Source organism: Hipposideros armiger, unplaced genomic scaffold (genome assembly GCF_001890085.2).
Source record: "Hipposideros armiger isolate ML-2016 unplaced genomic scaffold, ASM189008v1 scaffold_217, whole genome shotgun sequence".
Classification (NCBI taxonomy): domain Eukaryota; kingdom Metazoa; phylum Chordata; class Mammalia; order Chiroptera; family Hipposideridae; genus Hipposideros; species Hipposideros armiger.
Genome location: NW_017731567.1, coordinates 2135147 through 2158953, shown reverse-complemented (window position 1 = coordinate 2158953; position 23807 = coordinate 2135147). Strand labels below are relative to the sequence as shown.

The 23807-nt window shown below is 37.2% G+C and overlaps 1 protein-coding gene across 14 annotated transcripts in view; it reads right to left on the bottom strand.

Moving 5' to 3' along the window:
• The window catches only part of SLIT2 (slit guidance ligand 2), a 345645-nt gene that overhangs the window by 125348 nt on the left and 196490 nt on the right, over positions 1-23807 (bottom strand). For all 14 annotated transcript variants that reach the window (XM_019654250.1, XM_019654249.1, XM_019654251.1 and 11 more), the window contains exon 5: positions 10957-11028. In XM_019654250.1, the coding sequence (XP_019509795.1) occupies positions 10957-11028 (72 nt within the window). The remainder of the gene's footprint in view (positions 1-10956; positions 11029-23807) is intronic.

The following is a 23807-nucleotide window of genomic DNA, read 5'->3' as shown; positions in this document are numbered from 1 at the left end:
CCTTTAAAAAGCAGTTTTCTTTCGAGAACTTCAAGTCGAGGAAGAGAAAGAAGGTCCCATATCGCTCCCTGCTCTTGGATACACTTTAGAAAGCTAGAAGTTCTGTATTAAGCATCACTATTCTCATCATTTGCATCGTTTGTACCCGAATTCTCTGCACAGTACATAAGGCACATTTTTCAGTTAAGGAACTTCCTGCATTAGACGACTCTCCAGAAAATAAGTTTTTAAAGTACTAAGAAATGTAAATGCTTTTTTTTTATGTTCTCAAAGATGCTAATGTCAGCTCAAAACACTACAAAATATATACTGCAGCGACATTATTAAAACACCTAAATATACAGATGATGCATTATGGAAGTATGTGCTCGAAACCTACATTATTTTACTAACCAATGTCACCCCAATACATGTAATTAAAAAAGAAAAACCCTACCTAAATCCATGGTTAAAAGTTTAAAAGCTGTCAGCTCCTTCTAAATAACACAAAATCCAAACAAATGAATCTTTCCCTGTAACACTCATTTAAGGACTCATTTGTTAAAATTCAAAGGTGGGAGGAAAAAAAAAAAAAGGCCATTCCAAACTTGGTTCAGTCTGCTTTTCCCTGCAACTTGTTTTTGGAATTAAAATTTCCTTATTCACACGAAGAAATTTACTTGGCTCAAATGAACAGCTAAGTACTAAATCCTATCTGTCTTAGCTGCATTTTTTTTTTTTTACAAATAAGCAGTTGTTTAAATCTAGTTGCTTGATGTTTAGCGATATTATTATTACAGTAAAGAAAAAGTATTTTCATGCTTCACTTGAGATGGAAACAGAATGCCTGACAAAATAGTCAGATGATCAGCTCTAAATGCAGAGGTAGGGGGGTAAGACTGATCATAACACCGACGAAGCTTGACCTTGTTTCAAGTTTGGAATTGACCAAAAGGGCTAAGTGACATCCGGGGTCTGTTCTTAAAAAAAAAAAAAAAAAGCTGTTTAAACATTCCCATAGAAGAGCTGTTTCACTCATGAGACTACTGAATAAAGGTGCAATGATTTAATCCAGAGGGACCTCTTCAAATTCCTTACTTTCGAAATTATGTACATAGAGAATGTCTCATGAAATATACATCTCATTTTTAAGGTCTCTAGAGGACACAATCACACACGGGCCTACCTTGGTGTCATGCAAATGATACAATCTAGGACATGCCATGGAAAAAAAGGCGAACTCTGAAGAAGATACAATGTGATTGCTTTTACAAACTAAGGCTTTCCCCAAATAATAGCTGCCATCCGTGCTACTGCAATAGCTGAAAGCATTTCCATGTATCAGGAAGTAATGCAGACATGTAGTTTTATTTTCTACGAAGATGTTTAAAGCCTCATGATATAACACGGCTGCTGTGGTTTCCAGAAAAACACTTACATTCTCGAGCACTTTTGATTTTTATGGATTAAATTCGTTTAACAATTAATAACCTTTTCTTATTTTAAAAGTGCTAAATATATATCTACACTATGATTCTCTAACCTCTTGAACAATTCATCAAAGCCATTTGAATTAGTACAATGGCAGGAAGTGTTACCCTTGACACGCTACAAAAGAGAAATTGTTTCCAGACAAATTGGCAAAATCTTTTAATGCTATCAAATTTGCCTAATGCAGTCCCCAGGTTAATCTGTAAGAGGGTGAGCTGTATGTTTGCCCACATCTTAATATCCTTAGCTGTCAATGTATAAGTCAGTGCTGACACAGCTTCTTTTAAATCATGCATACTATACACAAAGGGAGGCCCCGGCATGCCGGAAAGCACTCAAGCAAATCTCGTCCTAGGAGGGCTGAAAGGCAGATTACCTTCTGTCTACCACCAGAAGTTGAGACGCTGCCGGAAACTTTGGTAATTTCACCGTCTTTAACACTGCTCGTGGTTATACATGCTGCTGATTCTTAGCAGAAATCAAAGCCCCTTTTTGGTGCTAAAATATTAAGATGATTTGGCTCTCACAGAACCAAAGTTTTCCTTCAGTTTTCCGAATGCCATCCTATTGCAGCCCATGTGTCTTCTGAGAACAATGTGATTTGACGAAAAAGTTACTCAGATGAAAGGACCAAGTCCAAATGAATAACTTTTTCATCAGTTGGTAGGTTTTGTTCTCTACTCACAGGAACGTGTGTGGAAAGCACTCTGCCCACATTCCGAGTCACGAGAAAATTTCTCTGCATAAACCTCCATTTGTCTGCATGTGGTTCAAGATAAACAGTGTCAGAGCTATAGAGAAGCGTAATTAATTTCAGGGTTTCTGGACTATTTTCCGCACCTTGCTTCTCTCTCGCTGCTCACTCCGCCCTCCGCTACCTTTCAGTCCCCTGGGCACGCCTGCTTTCTGTAACCAGGAAAGGTTCTCTTCTCAGCCATGCACTTTGTGACAGGCTGATCCTGTTTAGATGTGATTTCCCATCGTGCCATGAAATTATTCTGAATTAAGGAATTAGGGAGAGGAACGTGTTTTCCTGTTTTTGTTTTTTTATACTTCGATGCCATGATGCAGCCAGATACAAGGTACATGTGTTGATCTCTGGATGATAAGGGCACAAGGTTCTTAGGGGCGGCTTTCACATCCTTCCTTGCCTGGCACGAGGGCCATTTCTGTGGGAGAACCAAGCTAGTGCTTTTCTTATTTTCTGGGGAGAAAGAACGGTAGAGATGGGTAGAATTATAGGTGGTTTCTTTCAGAACTTCAGCTGACATGTGTTAGCCCAGACTTTTGTGTCATCACCTCCTTAGTCTCCACTTCAAACCCGCCTTTGTTCAAGTTCCAGACCCCTGCTCCGCTGCATTCTTCGTATGTTTTGAAGGAACTGCTCTCTCTCTAATTTCTCTAAAACGATGATATTAAAAAGAGTAGAGCATCTTCAAGATCTTTCAGCATTAACCTTCAATGATTCTATTTTCAGTGATAACTACTCTGATGATCGAAACTAACTCTAGATTGCCCGTTTTCATTTTTCCTACTCCTGAGAGGTTTAGTCTTAGACAATGCAGTGTGTCTTTATGGAGAGATGTTAGCCCTCCGTGCCTCACCCACATAAAATAGCTAATGCTGATCTGGTTTTCTTTAACACTAAAAATAATTTAGCCTAGTTTCAGATTTTGATTAATTCTAGGTATGAGAGACAATGTACAATATTGCTAAATACAAGTTTTTAAAATAGGTGTGTTAAATGACAAAAAGGTAAAAAAAAAAAAAAAAAACTTTGCTTACTTCGCATCCTGAAATACAGTTGGAGACATTGCATTCTGTTACTTTTCGGTTTTTTCCAGGGATTTCCTTTCTTAATTTTTCAAAATTCGGATACCATACTACATTTGAGCTAAACATATAAAACTTATCTCCCTGAATTAACTTCAGCTGACTTCACCCTTACCCACAGAAAATTCATATTTCACTGCAGCCTCCAAGTGATAAGATCTCATTACTAGCTGATTTTTTGGTAAGATTAGAGCTCCTTAAACTATACTTAACTCTGAAACAACACTGAAGATAAAAAAAATTAATAATTTCTAAGCCAGGGAGCTTCTCTCAATGTCTCAACAAAATTATTATGACTATGCTCTGGTTTTCAAGTATTTTTTGTTTGTTTTTAGGTATGAGAAGTAGAACTTTAGTTCATATTTATAGTACTATTGTAAGGTGGCAAGCTCCCAAATGTGTTGATTTAAAATGCATCAAAGTGATTAGGATCAATACGAGGGAATAACAACATTTTGCTATTTAGAAAGACACCTGATAAAACACACAAATCAAATAGGCGGAAAAGAAAAAAATGTGGGCATGACCTGTTCTATTTCTTGCCTTGCATGTATAAAATGCAAGACAATATGAGTGCCTAAACATATACATCTTATACAAATCAGGACTGTTAAGAAGTAGTCAAGATTTAAGTCATAATGAATAGAAGCACAGAATTATATAAATTGACACATATAAATGAACACCCTAGACAATGGGTAGTCGTGAAGAAAATAACCAACGTAAGGACTTTTCCGAGCAATGCAAAATAACTTCTGTATTTGAGAATTTAACCCTTTTGCAATCTTTCCAGCAACATTTTGTTTTTCTCATATGAATAAAGAAATTCAGTTTTTATTGGAATAATCTATGGTAAAAGTTACATCTACTTGCTAATTCATTGGGAAGAGGCAAAAGGTAACTCTAAGAGAGGTGGTAATAGAAAGTGAAGGAAACATAGCTAAGTTGACCTTCACGTCCTGGTAACTCTAAGCAAACTAATCAAAGGTGATAGAAACTGAAATTGACAAGAATTGCTAACAGTTATGATGAGTGGACAGTTGGTCCTGTTCCAAACATCTATGGAGATATCTGGCCCAAGCAGACCCATCTACCTAACCTCACATGCCATTACCATCTAGGGTACCGACCCAAGAAGGGTTATTATTGCGATACAGGCTCAGTGGGATTATTGGACTGATAAAACATGACAGTATTTTTATGTATTAATCCTATAAACCAAAAGTAGAAATAAATATTATAGGCTATTTCAACTTAGGGATGTTTTCTAAGTATGGACATTCTGAACAGGACCAAATATTAAGGACCACTTGGCATAAACCACATGTCCCCGTGGACGTTTTGGACAGCAGCAGATGTCCAACAAGGGTGCTTATTGAATGCCTAGCAGTTAGCAGAGTTTGTGTGTATGTCACCTCACAGTTCCTCACTTGAATCAAAAGTAAGTATTATCATCTTGATTTTAGAGATGAGAAAATGAGGCTAACAGAATTCCAATAACTCAAAGTAGGTAGTAAACAGTTGGTGAAATCTTGATTCACATTTAAATCTATGCATATCTGAAGCCCCCACTCAATACACAAGTGGCTAGGAAAATACATTCAGGAGCTATTCATTCTGCAAATTGAGGTTTTGGCTAAATCTCTGATGGCCAAGTTTTAAGGAAGAAACCAGCAGATGAATAGTGCTAAAAAATCTCAGAGAAGGAAGAGATTCATCAGCTGAAGTGGTCATGTGTCAGGGTGGGAAAAAACAAAACGAAAAACTGATCTTTAAAAAATAGGTAGAATCCAGAAAGAGAGGGGAAAAAAAGGGTATTCCTTATGGTGAAGAGTGGGTCAATCCAAGAACAGTTGTAAACAGAGGCTCTACAATGTTCACAGTAAATGTTTGCAAGAGAAAGGCCATTCAGGCTTGAGCAAAGAGCTTGTATGCAAATTCAGTCCGAGAGGGGCTAGAAATCTGGGTGGAAGCATGGATATTAGGACTAGTCAGAATACCTAAAGAGACTAGATGTTTTGCCTTTCAATTAAAGTCACTGCTCTCTCAGGGAAAATGTCTATATCCCCACTGACCCTACAGAAATACAGAACGATTCTGCTGTATCCCTAAAGCTTTGCCGTGGTACTATAATAAAGGTTCTTTTAGAGTAAACTGAATGATTTGAGCCAGGTAGTTATGGAATGCACAAACAACACTTGGTGAAAACAAATCCATCTGCAATGTTAAAATTATTTAATGAGAACATAAACTGGAGATCAAAATTCAATTAGCAGGCGATAGTACCACGGTAGCAAAGTGAGGCTGTTCAGGGCTTGGGAAGCAAGAAACCTAAAGATTTGTCCTGTCTCAAGGACAACATGGCAGGCACAGCAACATCATGCCAATTTGTATTTTATACATATATGAATTGGATTCCCAATGACTCATTCAGTTGTTCTAATGTTTTATTGGTTTTGCTTTGGAAAACATTTATGAAGATATATTGTATAGATTTATTTTTACCCAAGAGAATTGAAGAAAAAAATGCTAAGGCACCAGGGAGACAAAGCAAAATGCAAAGTTTGATGGGTTATTGGTAGCAAACTTGACCATAGCTGTTGGTGATTATCACAATTCAGTGTGCTTTTAGAGTGAGTGCAAACTATACAAATTACAGGACCACGGACAGTTCCCAAGGTACTTCGGAGTGGCATCTGCCACTGATCTATTTTACACTGAAGTACCTAGACAACCACTGGTTATCCCTTATGTCTATAGATAGCTTTCGGGGTGTAAAGGGGAGCTTTGGCCCTCATATATGAAACTCAATTTACTATCTATCTAAATGAAGTCATCTCTACAGGTTTGTTCAGAAGGGTCTATGTCCCACTGAAGCCCTATAGCATTTAATCCAACACTAAGGATAGCAGGCCCCTTGGATGAGGAACAGACTTTCCCTTCAAAGTCTCTTCAGCCTCAACTTACTGAAAACACTCAAGGAAAGAGCTGGGGGCCCTAAAAGTTACAATTTAAATTTGATATCAATTGATTTTATTTTTATGATCAGTATGTAAGTATGACAAGAAATGTAATAAACTAAACATGAAAACTAGCTGATGACAGTAGACGTTTTGCAATTATGACTTACATTATATGACAAAGCAAAAGCAAGTCTTGCATTTACATGGAAAATATATGATAACAACATATAGATACCTCTCCTGTTTGCAAAACCTCTTTATTGCTAATAATCATTGCAACCCAGATTGGTTGATTTGTTTCCTAAAATGTCATGTCATACATATTTGTTAGGCAAATGATACCATGACTCAGTCAAAGAGAACCACGCTAGATCATCTGGTAAATTAAACCCTCGTCTATAATGTATGTCAATAAAAAGAAAAATAGAAATATTTCCCCTAAGCTATTTTTTTATGATGAGGCAGTTTTCCTGGGAAAGGATGGTAAGGCTCATAATAGATGTAGGATTAGTGGATTCTCAATAATGCAAACGAATGGAAAGGAATGTAGTTATTTATGAACAGTAAAAAGTAAATGTTGACTGGAACATGGAGTACATTTTGAGGAGGTAATCCAAAATGAAATTAGAAAAAAAGCAGGTGTGATTTAGATTGCACAGTATATCTTAAATAATGCGTGTTGAAATTTAATTATTTTAAGTATCCGTCTTGAACTCACTAAAGAAACTAATGGTAAAGTACGTTAGAGTTTGCTTTTGTGATGTGAATAACAACTAGCAATCTACTGAATTTTTAGGATCATATATTTGTACTTTTTTTCATTTAAATCCTGGGATAACTATAACTAGGAATGGTTTCTCATAAATACAAGAGACTTTTGCAGGGTTTATATACTCATAAAGTACCTGCTTAGCGAATAAGGTTGCAAGTCTCAGCAATAAAGCAAGATCTAATTTAAATATTCTCCTAAATTATTCAATTAAATGGAAATACCTCATAGATTCTTGTTTAAAAAAAAAAAGTGGAACATGTCTTTGTCCAAGATTTGATCAGAAGGTAGAAAAGGCTTTACTGCATCAGTGTTTTATATATATATATATATATATATATATATATATGTATATATATATACACACACACACATACACACACACATACAAAGCTTATAAAGAAAAGTGGTATAAGTGTTGATTACCATTTTGGTGAGGCATCAGCGGGTAATGATATGGTATCAATACTTTAATTCATACTTGATTGGGGAGTTTAAAAACACAGGCACAAATCCTATGGCAAAGTGCTGCCAGTGACAATTCTAAACCCTACAATTTAGTTGATATTTGAATGTGATCTTGTTATTCTCAGATCTCCCTGTCTAACATGTCAGGAATAAGGAAGTGGTTTCAATTGCAGCTGCAGAAAATTAGGTAACACAATAAAATATAAAGCGTTTGAATCTAGTTAAGAAATTAATAGAGAAAAGCAAAAAAGTTATGGGACATCCTCCCTGGAGATGTTTAAGGAGCAAGATGAATGTCCGTCTCCCTCGCATAGCTTTCGTGTGGTTTGCCTGGCGGGCGAGGAATAAGAGCTGCTAATATGCAAAATTTCCACAGCATCAATTTCATATTGTCAGGATGCTGCCTTGAGCATATGTAGCCAATCTGCAAGATTAACGCAAGTGCTTCCCATGGAAATCTTCTGATAACCAGAGTTTGCTCTGATTAAGGCCTGAACGTGGCAAATCCAATAAGCCTGCTACAATGCATCGGACTGGGCTTTTAGTGCTCCATAAAATATTGTCTCGATGCAACTACTGCCCATGTTCCTCCTTCTTTCTTTCTCTTTTGCTCCTAAGTTTAGAAGAGTAGCCATCATGGCACCACGCAGGGCTGTCCAGGTTGTAAGTGCATACACTGGAACGGTAAATAGGATGAAGCCCTGAACCTCTCATTCCCACACTGAATATCAATAGTGCTAATATGTGTGGGCTTTTATTGAGTCATTACTCGACTTATGGTTACCAGTTTAATAATGAGATGAATTGAAATTTACCCTCTGATTGAATATATTTAACCAAATATCTTTTGTTAACTTTTAATGAGAAAACTAAACATAATACGAAGCCTAATGAAATCGGACTATTTTGTGAACATTGCAATTTGACCTATTTTTTAATTACAGAAAAATGCCTTTTCACTGTAAATTTCTATAAGATTGTAGCTCTAGCTCTAATAAATTAAATAAACGTAAAAATGCACTGTGGTCTTTCAAAGCTGCTCTAATGGTCTTGCCTATTGTTACATGGAAAGTAGTAAAAATAGTGGGGATAAATTCTAACTTTGTACAGCTCTTCTAATAAATTCTAATTTCCTCAATCCACCCTTACCACTACTCACCAATACACAATACAAGCCAACATCCTCAAAGATTCCTTTGTATTTTCTTTCAGGAACTCTTTCCTACAGCATTGCCTGATCGCTTAAGCAATCCTTTTCTTTCTTTCTTTCCTCAGCACCTATAGTGTTGAATGTCTTATTTATAAATCAGGGTCTTGTGTATATTCATTTAGTGCTGTCTGATATATTTTCTTTTTCCACTTTGTAGCTCCATGTCTACATGACCCATCAGAGGCATGGGTCTGTCTCAACCATTCCTAATATTGCAAATTACTCTATGTCCCACTTTCCTGTCTTTTTATTCTACCATTTTCAAGACTAGCTTCTATCAGTTGATTAGTAGCTACATGCAGAATGAAATAACATGTTCTACTTCATAACATTCTAAAGGGTCTTTCACATATCTTCTTTCCCGAATAACCACAACAAACGCACAAAAATTGTTAGATTTCCTTTATAAAAGTGAAAACCAGAGCTTAATGAAGTTTACTAACTTGTCATGTCTACAAATCTAATAAATAGCGAAAGATTATGAGACTCGCAGTCCTAAACTCGTCTCACCGTATACATCATAACTGCCTTAACTTTGGGGGAAATGATGCATGTGGGGAAAGTATTTTTTAAAATCCTGCTAAATCAACATTGCATTCCTCACAGCACACTGGCTAGGATCTCACTTTTCTTTTTCTCTCTAAACTTTTCAAATCACATTTTTAAGGATAAATGAAGAGGACAGAAGGAAGAATCCTACCACGACTGGTATCCCATTCCCAAATGTATCCTTCAATATGGCAGAAGGATTACATATAGGCTTGGATTCCCTGAATATCTTTCCTAGGATGTAAAAGCCACCTGTTTGAAGGATTTAGAGATAATACTATGGTACGATTGTAAGTGCAATCCCCAAGGGTGGTAAACTGTAGCCATTATTATCCTTTTACAGTGACATATAGGCAACTTGAGTAGGCGCTGCATAGGATCTTTATATTGTTCTGACCAGACATAATCTACAGAGGCAATTCTGAACATGCTACCTCACTAAATCTACCTGAAGACTTCCCCAAACCCTAGCTAAGGATAGAAAGCAAGCAAACAAATCCTTTGAACAGACAAGCACTCATAAAAATCTAGGGCCAGGATTTTAATGACTCTACACGGTTACATCCATAAGCCTGTATTTTTCAGTCTTGACTTGTACATTTAGAAAGTACAGATTTAAAACAAAAGCTATTTATATTGAAGAGAAGATGTGGAGGCCAGATCTTGTAGCTTTACCAACAGTCATCTTCTTTGACGAGGGAAAACATCTGTCTCACTCTTGCTACTGGAAAAATAGTGTTGGATCCCAGCATGGCGAATTCTGAATATAAGTTAATTCTTGAAAAAGGCCCTACCCTGTTTATTACTTGCTAAGAAATATTGAATTCCTGATAGTTAATCTCAGCACCCAGGGGCTTTTCTCCCCCTACATGTCAAACAAATATAAAGGCTAAGGAAAACATTTTATGTCCTAGTAGTCACAATCAAAACCCATCATTTTCAAAGGCTAATATGGTGTCTGAAAAATTATAAAGATGTATATTGATGATATTAGGATTGTCATTGAGATCTGAAATCTGATACGTACCTTCAGAGCTGTGTGCACTTACAAAAAAACGCTTCTACACAAGATACCCTATTAAAGATTTATCAACGGAAAATATAGAAACAGTTTTCTTTTCCTTCTTTTTTCTCTCTTTATAAAAAGGTTACACAAATATCCTTTCATAAAGATATGGGGGGGGGGAAGATGTAAGAGAAATATTCACACAAAGGGAAAGGCATAATTTTCCCATTCTCATACTTTTGGCATTTAATGAAAATGGTGATCTAAAACCTAGTTTAAAAAGCTGTAGCTCTAGGCTACAGGCATCGCTAAGATAAAAATATGATCTACCCGTTCCAGAAAAAAAAATAGTTTAAATTTTGCATATCTAACAAACACAGATAACAACTGAAAAGGGAGTTATTGAGGTAAGCTGACAGTAAAAAGAGCAGAAAACACATTGTAAATACCTTTTCATCAAATCACTACTTTAGATTTAACAAGGTTAGTCACAAGGTTTGAAGAATGAGTTTGATAACAAGTTCAGATTCAAGACATCTTCTAAATGAGAATCTCTTCAGGTAGCTTGTGAAAACAATAAAACTTATTGTTGCAAGCTCTCCTAAGCAAGCATAAAGATACACAGGGCTTTCACCATTTTTTTATGACACTTTAACATAAATTTAACTTTTAAGAAAAAAACACTTACAAATTTTTAATGTCAACCGCTCCACGGAAAGCCTTCCTTGGAATTGCCTGAATTTGGTTTTCACTGAGATCACTAGAAAAATAACAAAAAAGGAAAAAGGTAAAGCTATAAAGCAGTTATAATTTACTTTAACCCATTTGTTTGAGAAGTGATAGAACACTTCTAAAAAGTACTAAACAGATCATAATGAAAAGCATTAGATGCAATTTCTAATACACACATTTCATATTTCTAATATAAATTAAAAGGTTGGACTAAAGCGTTTCTCAAAGTACATTTCCAGAGCTTTAATTTCATAGTAAATTATAAAACATGGTTCTCTTAAATTTAAGAGTTGATTCAATTCTGTGTAATAAAATATTTATTTACAACAAACAGCAAATTGTTCATAACTCAATTGCAAGGGGCTCTAAAGTTTTAATACTTGATATTTCTCCAACATCACTAACATAACTTACAAAATATATAGGAAAGCAGTCCATTTTAACACCCTAGACAAGAGGGGGTGAAAACTGATAAAACCTGGGAAGAGTGATTAAGATTTCACAGCACTTAAAGTAATCTTGAAAGTGGAAGATGGCAGGACTGGCCCAACAATAAAACCAACAGTTCCTGCATGAAATATTAACAGCAGGGTGATTTAAAACCTTCTTTAAATAATTCTATTATAACCATAAACACAGACTGTCTATATTTGCATTTTAATTTAATTGAGAAATACATTTTAATCACGGGGGGAAAGCATTCTTTGAGTTGGAATGAGAAGTTAGTAAAAAATCACTCATCTCATGAAATGGATCATTATTTTTCCCTCCGAGTTCCGATGCAATTCCATGAGCACACACAGCAATATTAGCCTTAACAAGTAGGATATAAATACACAAGGAGAAATGCCACGGAAAACAGAAAATGCTCATCTCATTCCAAGTGACACTACCACATAGCAGAGACACGAAATAGCAAACAGATAAGTTATCAAAGTGACGATGATGATGCTAAAATTGTCATTGAAATTCTAAGATAACTGATGCTCAGGAAGAAGGATGAAGCTACTAACCACGGGTACACAGCTGATGAAAACAGAGCCGTTTTCCAATTACGTGGAGGTGTACTGGACGGCTTTATCCACATCCTCTCCCCTAATGCTTCTCATGACCAGAGCTTGTTCGCACATTCATGGCCATGCAACGGAGATAATCGGTGGATAGAAAGATTTAGTGCGTGGTCTTGACCTCATTAATACTTAACCTCATCATGTTTTAAACAACTGAAATTTGCATTTATATCTCAACATCCACAATGTTCATATAAAAAAAAGAGTTTGCTAAGCAATTGTAAAGAAGTAAATGTTAGTCTATTTAAAGAGTAAAGGTCTTTAGCAAAAAAAAGAAGCAGCAGAAACACATATTATTTCAAACAGTAAATTTATAATATGTGCTTATGTAGAAGTTCAGGCAGCCATCCATTTCCTCAGCGATGTGGCTCTGCTACGTCAGTTACAACTATTATATTACTGCTTTCAATAGTTTCAGTATATCCCTAAGAGTAATAAAACTTCATTTCCTTAAAAAATGCTTATTTCTCCAGCTTGTCATTGATTGAAACTGACTTCCTTTGTTTAATCACATCGGGGTTAAGAAAGTTTAACAATATACGTGTATAGTTAAAAGCTTTGATGCTAGAAACAGTGTTCCAAGGAGGCTACCAAGCAAGGAGAAAGTACAGAGAGATACTGGGGAAAGAAAAACCAGAAAGTAATAAGAAATGAAGAGAGAAGACTGACTGAATTCAAGCAAATGTGAGTAGATAATGCTCCCTGAAAGACAAACCACGGGGTTTTTAGTGTTGTGTTGTCAAGTCACTGTTTTCTCATCACTTATCTTTTTTCGGCTTCTCCTAAGACAAAGTCGGCTTTAGAGACTATGTAGGTGAACAAAAATAGCAGAGATGTTTTCTTCAGATCATGCGGCTCCTCAGGCTCTCCAGGCCCCCCATCCAGCCACTAGGAGCCCTTTCTTTCACCACCTGTGGTCTCCACTCTGCTGAGTCTCTCGGTGGGAGGCAAGTTAGGGAGATATTTTAGGTGGATCATAGACACTAAGGATTACTGACAAGCTGTCAGAACACTATCCCTTTGGATTTTAGTCCTGATTACCTTATGCAGAATTCTAGGATGGGGAAGGGTTTTATCATGCTAACACTTACCTATCTTTTCTTTTTTTTACAAAAGTGTGAGCAACTGTCTGTCTCAGAGCATCCTTAACTCCTGCAAGGTCAGTGGTTTATGTGTGGCCGGACCCCTGAGTACACTGCTTCCCAGACTATTCTGCGGGCCTCTGCTCTCGTGCTCAGTCCACTCCAGCAGGCAACTCCAGCTGTGGATCCCAGGCCCTTTCAGTTAAGTGGGCCATGGTTACTCATCAGAGGATTAAGAAACTTAACACATTTCCAGTACCGGCTGTATGCAATAGTTAATGCTTTAGAAATAATATATTATCACACTTGATCTTGAATCCCATCTTGTAAAGATTTTACAACCATCTTGTAAAGTAGGTATTATTATCCTGGTTTTATAGAAAAGGAAACAGAGCTTGAGAGATATTCGTTTTTGGTGCTACAGGATAAGACAGACTGTTAAAATACATGTCTAGGAAATACAAATAAATATTGAGTCAAGATTTGGGGATTTCTCAAGGTGATACCACAGACTACTTAATCAAATTCAGTATGTCCTTCTTGGGGCCTGGAACTTAGTAGGCTTTTTCTTAACTCATCCTAGCCTCTGATTTATGTCACTAGCAAAATGATGGCTATGTTAGAACAATGACTCATAATTTCCACATCTAACCAAGTGGGGGTTAGCCGTTATTTCAATCCAACATGTATTTATTTAATATCTACGGTATGCGAGGCGTCGGTTGCTGTTGCAAGGATTACCGAGCTGTGTAAGGCCCATTTCCTGGCTTTAGGAATGTTCAAATCCTAAAGAAGGAAAGAAGATGAGGCAAGTAGCCAAATAGAAGGACAGATGAGAGGTGAATCAAATTATACGGACAGTCTAGAAAGTGAGAAAACAGAACAAGAAGAAAGGGAATATGAACGTGTCCAGATGTAATGGGAGAAGGGCAGGGTGAGGGGCAGCACTGCTAGTGAACTCAACTGCACAAGCAAGACTACTGAGGTGGAAACACAGAATATTTGACGGGAGTAGCTTTTTCTCTGGTTTGCGTAGAAGGTCTAACATGCAGGGCCGTAGTAAGAGATGAGGTCAGAAGAAGTCAATCGTGTGATGGCAGACTTTTTGGTACTGACTGAGGAGTGTGAAGCCACACTCATGACTCCTGTGCTAGTTGGGGAAAGGGTGGTGAGAATCTCAAGCAATACAGCAACCATTAATATACTGCTTGTGTGCCCTGGGCCAGGTAAGGGATAAGGGATCTCTCGCTGTAGAGAGAGAAAAGTAGAGAAGATTAAGAGTGGTATCAGGGATACATGAAGAACCAAAACTTAGAAGTGGGCTGGATGCACTTATAGATTAGGCCAGAGAGACGGGAGTCAGAAGTGACTTTGCATTTACATATGGGGGACCATTAACAAAATCGGAAACTCAGAAAAGCAATTTGCAGTGTTGAGTATGAGTGTGTTTTGGAAAACTGTCAATCTAGTTAGAGAGATGTGATATCTATCATACAGTTTGATGAAAACAATACTATACGGTAAGTAAACCAAGAGTGGCATCGGAGAAAGGTGATCTGGCTTAGACAAGTAAGAATCATTGCAGGCTTGATGGATTTAGGCCACTTTCCACCGTTTTGAACCTTGCTGAAAATGATTGAGCTCAGTAATTCTCAGCCTCCCGTGTTCGGGGAGGGGTGGTTGGCGATGAGTGGCAGGAATCCAAGCATTCAGGGCACAGGCTGCAGACACAGAGTATCTGAGCTCAAATTCTAGCTCTGCCATTTATTAACCATGTGACCTGGGGGACGTTGCTTGCCCTTTTCCATGCCTCAGTTTCTTCATCTGTAAGATGGAACAATAATAGTATCTATAACATAGGACTGTTAGGTGGATGCAATGAATTCATACTTTTAAAATGCTCAAAAAGTACCTGGCATGTAGTAAGCACTATAGAGGGGATATGTATATATTTCAACTAGGAAACTGCTATGGGCCCCTGAGATATCTGCTTTGTTCCTTGAAGAGTATAGAGGCAAAGTGAGGCATAACTGATGGGAGTGCAGTGTTCTGTGAACTGTATCGAAGTGGGGGAGTGAGTCAGAACCACCAAGTTAGCAAGATAGAGCTGCCAAGGGAAGAGTCTGTAATTATATCACTAGGCAACAGAGTGTAAAAATGTGTTTCAAAGTAGGGAGATGGCTTGATGGGGGTTGACTTTTAGGAAGATTGATCTGGAAAGTGGATTTCAGAGCAGGCAGGGACAATGGGTAGAGGAGTTGTGCTGGGCAGTGTCAGTGGAGAAAGGCAGTGGGCCTCCAGTGAACCAGGAACTTCTATTTGGAGAATATTAAGTATAAGTTGGGAGTTGGGCTCAGGTCCAAATATAAGGTATTTGATGTAAGTTAAGGTGATTGTCCTCTTGGGTACAGCTTGCAACCCCGTAAATTTTCTGAGTAAGGGAATAACAAAATGCAAAAAGTGAAAAAAGTATTTGGAGAAGATAAGTGCAACTGAAAAGCTGGGACTGAAGACAAGACTAGGTTGGTTTTCTGGTACTTCAGACATAAATATGAAAAGGTATTTTGTGCCCGTGGATTAGAAGAATTAATGTTTAAATGTCCATGCTACCCCCAAAAATCTACAGATTCAATGCAGTCCCTGTGAAAATTCCAATGGTATTTTTCACAGAAACATAAAACACCATCCAAAAATTTGTGTGGAACCATAAAACACCCTAAATACTCAAAGCAATCTTGAGAAAGAAAAGAAAGATGGAGGCATCATGCTCCCTAAATTCTAATTATATTACAAAGTTATAGTAATCAAAACAGTATGGTATCGGCATTAAAAACAGATGCATAGAGCCATGGAACAGAATAGAGAGCCCAGAAATAAACCCATTCATATATGATCAATTAATTTATGACAAAGGCTCCAAGAATAGCCAATGGGAAAAGGATCATTTCTTCAATAAATGGCATTGAGAAAACTGAACAGCCACATGCAAAGAATGAAACTGGACCCCGCCTTACACGACACACAAATATCAACTTAAAATGGATTAAAGGCTTGAACCTAAGGGCAAAAACCACACAACTCCTGGAAGAAAATATAGGGAGTAAACTCCTGACATCAGTTTTAGCAACATGTGTGTGTGTATATATATATATTTGACACCAAAAGCAAAGGCAATGGAAGCAAAAACAGAAAAGTGGAACTAAATCAATCTAAAAATGTTCTGCACAGCGAAGGAAAACCATCAACAAAATGAAAGGCAACCTACCAAATGGGAGAAGATATTTGCAAATCACATATCTGATAAGGGGTTAATATCTAAAATCTATACAGAACACATGCAGCTTAATAGCAAAGAATATTAAATAACCCCATCAACATTAGGCAGAGGAACTGAACAGAAATTTTCCCAAACAAGGCATACATGCTGATGCTCATCTTGATAAGTAGTTTCAAACAGGAAAGTGACTACGTTCTTGGTATCTGAACAATTAGAAAGATACAAGCCTCCCAGGGCCAGGCCTGAGAAGCAGCCCTAGTGGTCATCAGACAGGAAACCCTGGAGTTTCCCATGTTACATCTCCCCCCACCGCCTTGTGCTACATCCACCCCGTTCTTAAAACTAATCACGCCCCTTCTTGGCATTTCCCATTGCCATGGTCACTGTTAAACATTCCTCACCGTTTCTAACCCAACCGAGATTCCAAGCTGATCTCTGCCTTCATTCATGATCCCTCCCATGCATCCTCCACACACACTGGCACCATGGTTTTATCGCCAAAATTGAAATCACATCAAACTACCTCCTTCTGAAGTTTGGCTCAGCTCAGTGAAGGAGGCACCATCTTTACAGTTGCTCAGTTCAAATGCTTTGGAGTCTTTACTTTTATTTTATATTCTTTCACAGCCCATATCCAAGGAAACAGCAAGTCCTCCTGACTCTCTCTTCACAATATATCCAGAAACATGTACCTCTGTTCTCCCTTCTTTTCAGGGTTATTGTAACGGCCTTCTAATACTGTAGTTGGAGCCCTGGTAAGTAGCAAAATCTATTAGAGACACTACAGGGGGAAATCAGAAAAGGAAACTAGGCTTCTGAGAGGGCTTTTTGATATATTGGTATCAAGACAACACAGGAGAGTTATAAGGCAAATGTTTCACAAAACGCTGGAGATAGAAAGTAGAGCTCAATAAATAAATAAAGCTGAGAAAAGAAATGCATATTAACGAGTTAGTGCATGGTGAGAGGTGAACTAGGCACTGCATATACGCGTATATCTTCCTTCACGTGGTAAGCATGGGCAAATTTCAAATTTGCAGGTTACTGTCCCTGATACTTCGTGTACTCAAGGTTTCAATATTTGAAAGTGGGAAAGTCAGCAGTGATTCCCCCACTCTCACTTCTAGTCTCTCACTCATACATTCCAAAGCATTTATTGACAGCATAAAATCTGATAAAAATCATTGCTTTGTGATAGTTCTGTTTCTTTTATGATGGTTTTAATCACCAACTTGACTGCTGCTTCTTGATAAGCTGGGCAGTTTCTTGTACATATATCTTTTCTCTTCCTGGTCTTAACATAATCCTGTACAGAACAGGTTCCTTTATCATTCTTTGGTCGGATGTATGAATGGTCTCTTTTTAGGGATTGTCGGTGCTGTTCCTCCACTAAAAAAGTGTTTTGTCACTTGGAACCTGCAACAACTCTATTACTCAGCAGCCAGAGCTTTCTTGAGCAGAGTAGTAATTATAGAGATCTATTTTTCTTCTAATCTCTCAGATGCACTGATAACACAGTGCTTTCTTGCTCTTAATAAAACCTGTCAATAGAAGTTTTTTACACAACTTAGTGACCATTGTAAGACTCCATAGATATTTAAGTGTGAAAAGTATGCACTTTCTAATTGATGGAATAAGATAATATTCAAGGCTAACATATGTCGGAGAATTACTAACTACCAGGCAGCACACTTGCATTTATTTCTTTCTATAATCACATCAGGAGGCACAGTTTATTCCCATTTAGAGACAAGGAACTGAGGTTTACAATTTTCCTGTGGTCACATAGCTAGTAAGCTGGTGGAGCAGGGATTTGAGCTTGGCTCTGTTGTTTTGCAGAGCTCATACACTTAACCACCGCTGTCCTACCCCAGACAGGAGGTGGCTTCTGTAGAGGTCTGGCTCTCCGGCATTACACTTCTATCACCCTGGAGCAGCGGTCTCAAAGTGTAGCTCTTGGATTGCCTATAAGAATCCTCCGGAGGTTTAAGCAACAGGCCTCTGAGCCCCACTCCAGAAACACTAGGCAGAATCTCTAGGGGAATCGCCAGCAACCCAGATGTTTAACAAGTCTACTAGGTAACTCTTATGCCCATTGTCTTTGAACCCCACATTAGTAGCCTGTTGGAGTATCTCCCATAAAGGGTATTTTCTAGCTTTTGGTTTGATTTGTAAGCACGGAATTCCTTTACATGCAACCAGTTAAAGTAGTAAATGCCAACAGTAAACAAAAAATGGAAAGTGTGAGTAACACCAAGAAAATCTATCTATCTATCTATCTATCTATCTATCTATCTATCTATCTATATCTATCTATATAGATAGATAGATATATAACAGGTATATATAGACTATGAGGACAATATTTTTATTGTAGTAAAATATACACAACATAAAATTGACCATTTTAACCACTTTAAGTGTAAAGTTCACTGGTATTAAGTACATTCACTTTGCGCTAGCTTCACCACTATCAATCGCCAGAACTTGTTGAGAGCCCATTTTTAAATAACCAGGATACTAATCTTGAAATAATAAATAATTCACAGTTGTTCTTAATAATAAATAATAAATAATTGTTGTCCTTTCTCTTTCTTCTCTTCAAAAGAGTATCATAACGTTGCTTCTTATTAACACCAATCTTCCCAGGTGATATTTATGTCACCATTTGGGCTACCTATAAGTACTCCTACTAAGTGAATTCAAGGAGGAGTTACCTCATTGATTAGAGCCAACAGGTAATGCGAGAGTCTAAAAATCTCTGTATGGCAACAAATTGAAAAAAAAAAAAAAAGAAATCCTCCCTGTGTGCCTTTGATGAGAAGGGCCACTGAGCTAATAACCCATTATTTAGGGTAACCCCATTTTTTTGGTCACATGTAAACACAGAGATAACCACAATGGCCTGCAAACACCCCAAACACCTGACTGACATGGTGCCCAGAGCGTGGTGCATTGGGACGGTCTGGAATCAGGTTTGGGTAGAAATCCTTGACGCCACTCTGTACAAATATGGGGCCATGTGATCTTGGTTAAGCTACTGAGGATCTCAGAATCATGGTTTATTTTCTCTCACTGTAGAAAAACTACCAAACATGGTGGTCAAGGTTACTGTGGGGATTGAATGATCTGATGTAGTCTATGTGAACATGTGAAATGCCTCGGCACACAAAGGCACTCACCCACACATGGCACTTTCCTGGGCTTCCATGAACTCAATCCAACCCAGTTCAGGAATTATGTATTGAGGGCGGTGTCTGCTGAACACACTGCTGGGTCTTAGAAATAAAAGATGAAAAAAGCACTGTCTGCTCTCAAGAAATTCAAATTCAACAAGTGAAAGCAGGCAGGAAAGGTTATCATTACTGAACTGATAAAAGAAATTATCAGTAAGAAAATATGCAAAGTCCCAAAATAGCAAAGGAGGAACTATTTCATTTTGTCATTGCTTAGCGTGTTGGGGATGGTAGATGATAGTGAGAAAAACAAAGCAAAAACCTTTGCTATGGAGTTTATTTTTTAATTGAGGTATAATTAACATATTACACTATATTAGCTTCAGGTGTACCACATAATGATTTGACATATGTATGTAGACTGCGAAATGATGGAGTTTCTTAGGTTTACATATGGGTTCACAGAATGTAGATGTATACACAGTCCAATACGCATTTTTCCTGTCAAGCCTTTGCATATCTATTTCCCTCTGCCTGGAATAGTCACATGTTGCCCTTCACTTGGTGAATCCTTCCACTCTTACCTTGGGGTAGAGTTTAAGTATTCCCACTTCTAAAATTTCTGTCTGAAATATCCTGATACTGGAAAGGGCTCCCTTTCTCATGTTCCTGTAACGTGCTGTTTACCTGATAAACGGGATGGCAACTGCTAGCCTACTTGGGGACACATCCCAGGAGAGCTGAACCTTCCCTGAGAACAGATACTGAATAATTCATCATTGGATCCCCAGGACCTAATACAGTGACTGGCTGTGGTCAATAAGGCCGAGATAAAAACCTCCATAGCTGATGAGCAAACGTTGTACTAGACTTAATGGCATTTAGGTTCTCAAGTGAAATACTTATTTAACAGGTACTTGATATCTTTCTTAGGATATCTTACATGAAAATGTCATCTACTACTTTGGTAAATTAAGACCATGATGTACGAACTCTTTGGGGTTCCCAAAGATATGGTAAAAAGATTCTTTCTGAAATCCAAATATCTTTACTGAGATCACTAAGATAAAGGAAATAGTAGTGACAATGATTGTGTTAGTATAGGAATAGGTACCATACATTTTAAATGCAAAACAGTCACTGAAAGCCTTTATTCAGTCTAAACTGTAGTCTGTTTCAACTAATGGGCTTAAAAATCCTTTAACTCCCTCAACACTGGGTGCAGAGATATGTGTGAGTTTTGTAACTTAGTTAATAAAACATGATGTCAAACAAGAAATAATGGTTTCCTGAACACAGCTCAATGTCTTTGTAACAGGAATTGTACTATTCATTTATTGAAGCATATCAAAAATGCTATCCTGTTTTCTCATCAAAATAACTGCAATAGAGAAGGAAGACCAGCCATGTATATACGAAAAAAAGAGCAAACACAAATTCATGATGACGTGCATGTGTAAATAAAATGATGAGATATAACAGGAGCGAGGTGGCATATAAATCAAGAAGAGCTTTTGGAAGAGGTTGGGCACTGAGCAGGGTCTCAGGAAAAGTGATGGGGATAGTTTGGTAAAAAGAAATGGGAAGTTATTTCAAAAGAAGGGGCCAGCCCAGGAAGACAAAAGGCACACAGGTATATTGAGGGTGACATCCTTGGGGGGTGAGTGGTAAGAAGGCTTCAGCTATCTTTGTGCAAGCACAACTATAGTGTAACATCTAACTACTTCAGAACAGCATGCTTGGTTGTTGTTTTGCCCACCCAGGTTGTTATGAAATTTACATTCATCAATGAGAAGTCAATGTCAATGTGTGCATTCAATGCTGACTTTTTAAGAACTTGTGCCAACTATTGAGAATTCCTACTAGAATTTACAGATTTCAACTAAGAAGTGATTCTTGATAATTATGAAAAAAAATGCAATGAAAAACCAACTTCAGTGGATAAAATAGCTACAAATCAAGAATAGATAAATAAAATTGATGAACATTGAATCTCAATGAATAATGAGCCCCGCCAAGAGCAAATCTGTTCAATAGGCTTTAACAGCTTTACTGAGATATAATTTGCATACTAAAAAGTTTACCCATTTAAACTGTCCAACTTTTTGGTTTTGAGATTATCTATGGACTTATATAACCATTAGCATAATCTAAGTTTAGAACATTTTCATCACCTGCATAGAAACTTTGCGCTCGTTAGCAGTCACTCCCTTTTTCCCGCTCCATGTTATAACATATCTGCACTTCCTTTTTTATTACCAAACCATATTTTATTGTATGAATATACTACATTTTGTTTATCCACTCCTCAGTTAATAGATGGCAATAGGCTTTGTATGGCAAATTCCAAAGACATAACTACCTCTGCTGGGGCCTAGTATATTTAGTATGCTCTTTGGGTTCTTCATGAAACTTTTGTACTTTTGTATGTGGCTTAATATTTCATACTATAACCAGAGTCCAATTATTAGTCCATGGTCGTCAGGGAGTGGCTACTGCTTTAGACTACCATGAATCCTTTCAGAAACTACACTCGCTTCAAAGACTTGTTTGTTTGGGTTCAACTCTGTATAGTGGATTACAGTGTTCTTCCACTAATTTTACGTCCCTATATCCATAACAGCTCCACAATGTAAGACATATTCTTTTGATCATGCTCACAGAATTTGCATAGGCTACAGAAACGGATCTTGATTTGTTTGAACTTGAAATGAAACTGTTTTACAAAGTGGGAATGTATATGTATTGTCCTATTACTACTTTCTCTCCACATATGTATTCCAGACTGATACAGGGCTGAATAAATATTAAATTATATATACAGAGGGTGCCAAAAAATGTATACACATTGTAGGAAAGGAAAAAACTGTATTAAAATTGTAATATTCAATATATACCGATAACAAAAGATGAATCCAAGTCTTGTTTGACGTCTGCAATTACAAGACATGCTCAAAGTGGTTACCATCAGCATAATTTTAACGGTCACCATCAGCATAATTTTAATACAGTTTTTTCCTTTCTTAAAACATGTATATATTTTTGGCACCGTGTGTGTGTGTGTGTGTGTGTATTTTTTCTAAATATATGTGCATTTGTGACAGAGACAGGAGAGAGAGAAATAGACATAGAGACAGAGAAATAGAGAGAAAAGAGAGACACAGAGAGCGGGTGGGAAGCTCACCATATGCAAACATGGGTGTATATAAGTGACACAGATATAATACTAACATCTCACTACTTGTAGTTTAGGAAAATTATGAAATATTATGATCCAAGAAAATTTCTTTTTCAGATTTAAAAAGACCTCAATGATTTTTCCACTTAAAAACAAACCTATAACTCCAAAAATGATATTTTTAGAAGTCTCACTTGCATTCTCAAATATTCCCCAGGAAAAAAAGAGGTAGAATCAAAACAATTATCAAATATGTTTATCCTAAGCACTCTTTATAGATCCTCATTTAATCCTTCTATTTCTAAAAAAATAAAATAAAATAAAAGTGACTTTCAAGAGCATGTTTTTATTAATCGGCATGTCTTAGTATCTTACTTGTTCTAAAGATTTTTAAAAGGTAAAATTTAATCTAGCGCTGCTGAAATACTGCATCAGCCTTTAACAAAAGGGCCAACACTGCAATGCTGCTGTTTTATTGCTCACAACGTATGGTTTCCAGTTGAGTATCCCATTAACCTCAGAGTGCAATGATATCATTTTAATTATATAAATTGAAACAGCAATGTATAATACCTATATCATGTAAAAATGGATTTGCTTTAAGTGAAAGTGTCTAAACTATCTGTCACGATGAAGCAATAAATTTGCTTTAGATGGCAAACCTGCCTGTAAATTTAATTACTGGTAATTTTATTTTCCGCCACGGTTTAACCTCTCTTAGAGTCTGACCAGGAATATCATAAATCTGTACTTCCATGGGCTACTTTGGAAACTACTGAGTAATGATAAATGAGTATTTGCCCAGATTTCAACTTAGAAAAGCAGAAAAATATGGGTGGGGGGAATAATTTCGCCAACCCAAAGTGATCGCAGCTTCAATTCCTGCTTTGTTAAAAAGTATACTCTACTTACTTAAAGTCTTTCTGTTATATTACCAAATAATACATTTTGTGGAAGAGAATCATGTGTCTGAAGACCCACATAGCTGTGTGTGGATCAAAAGAGAGAGAGATGTTGGCATTCT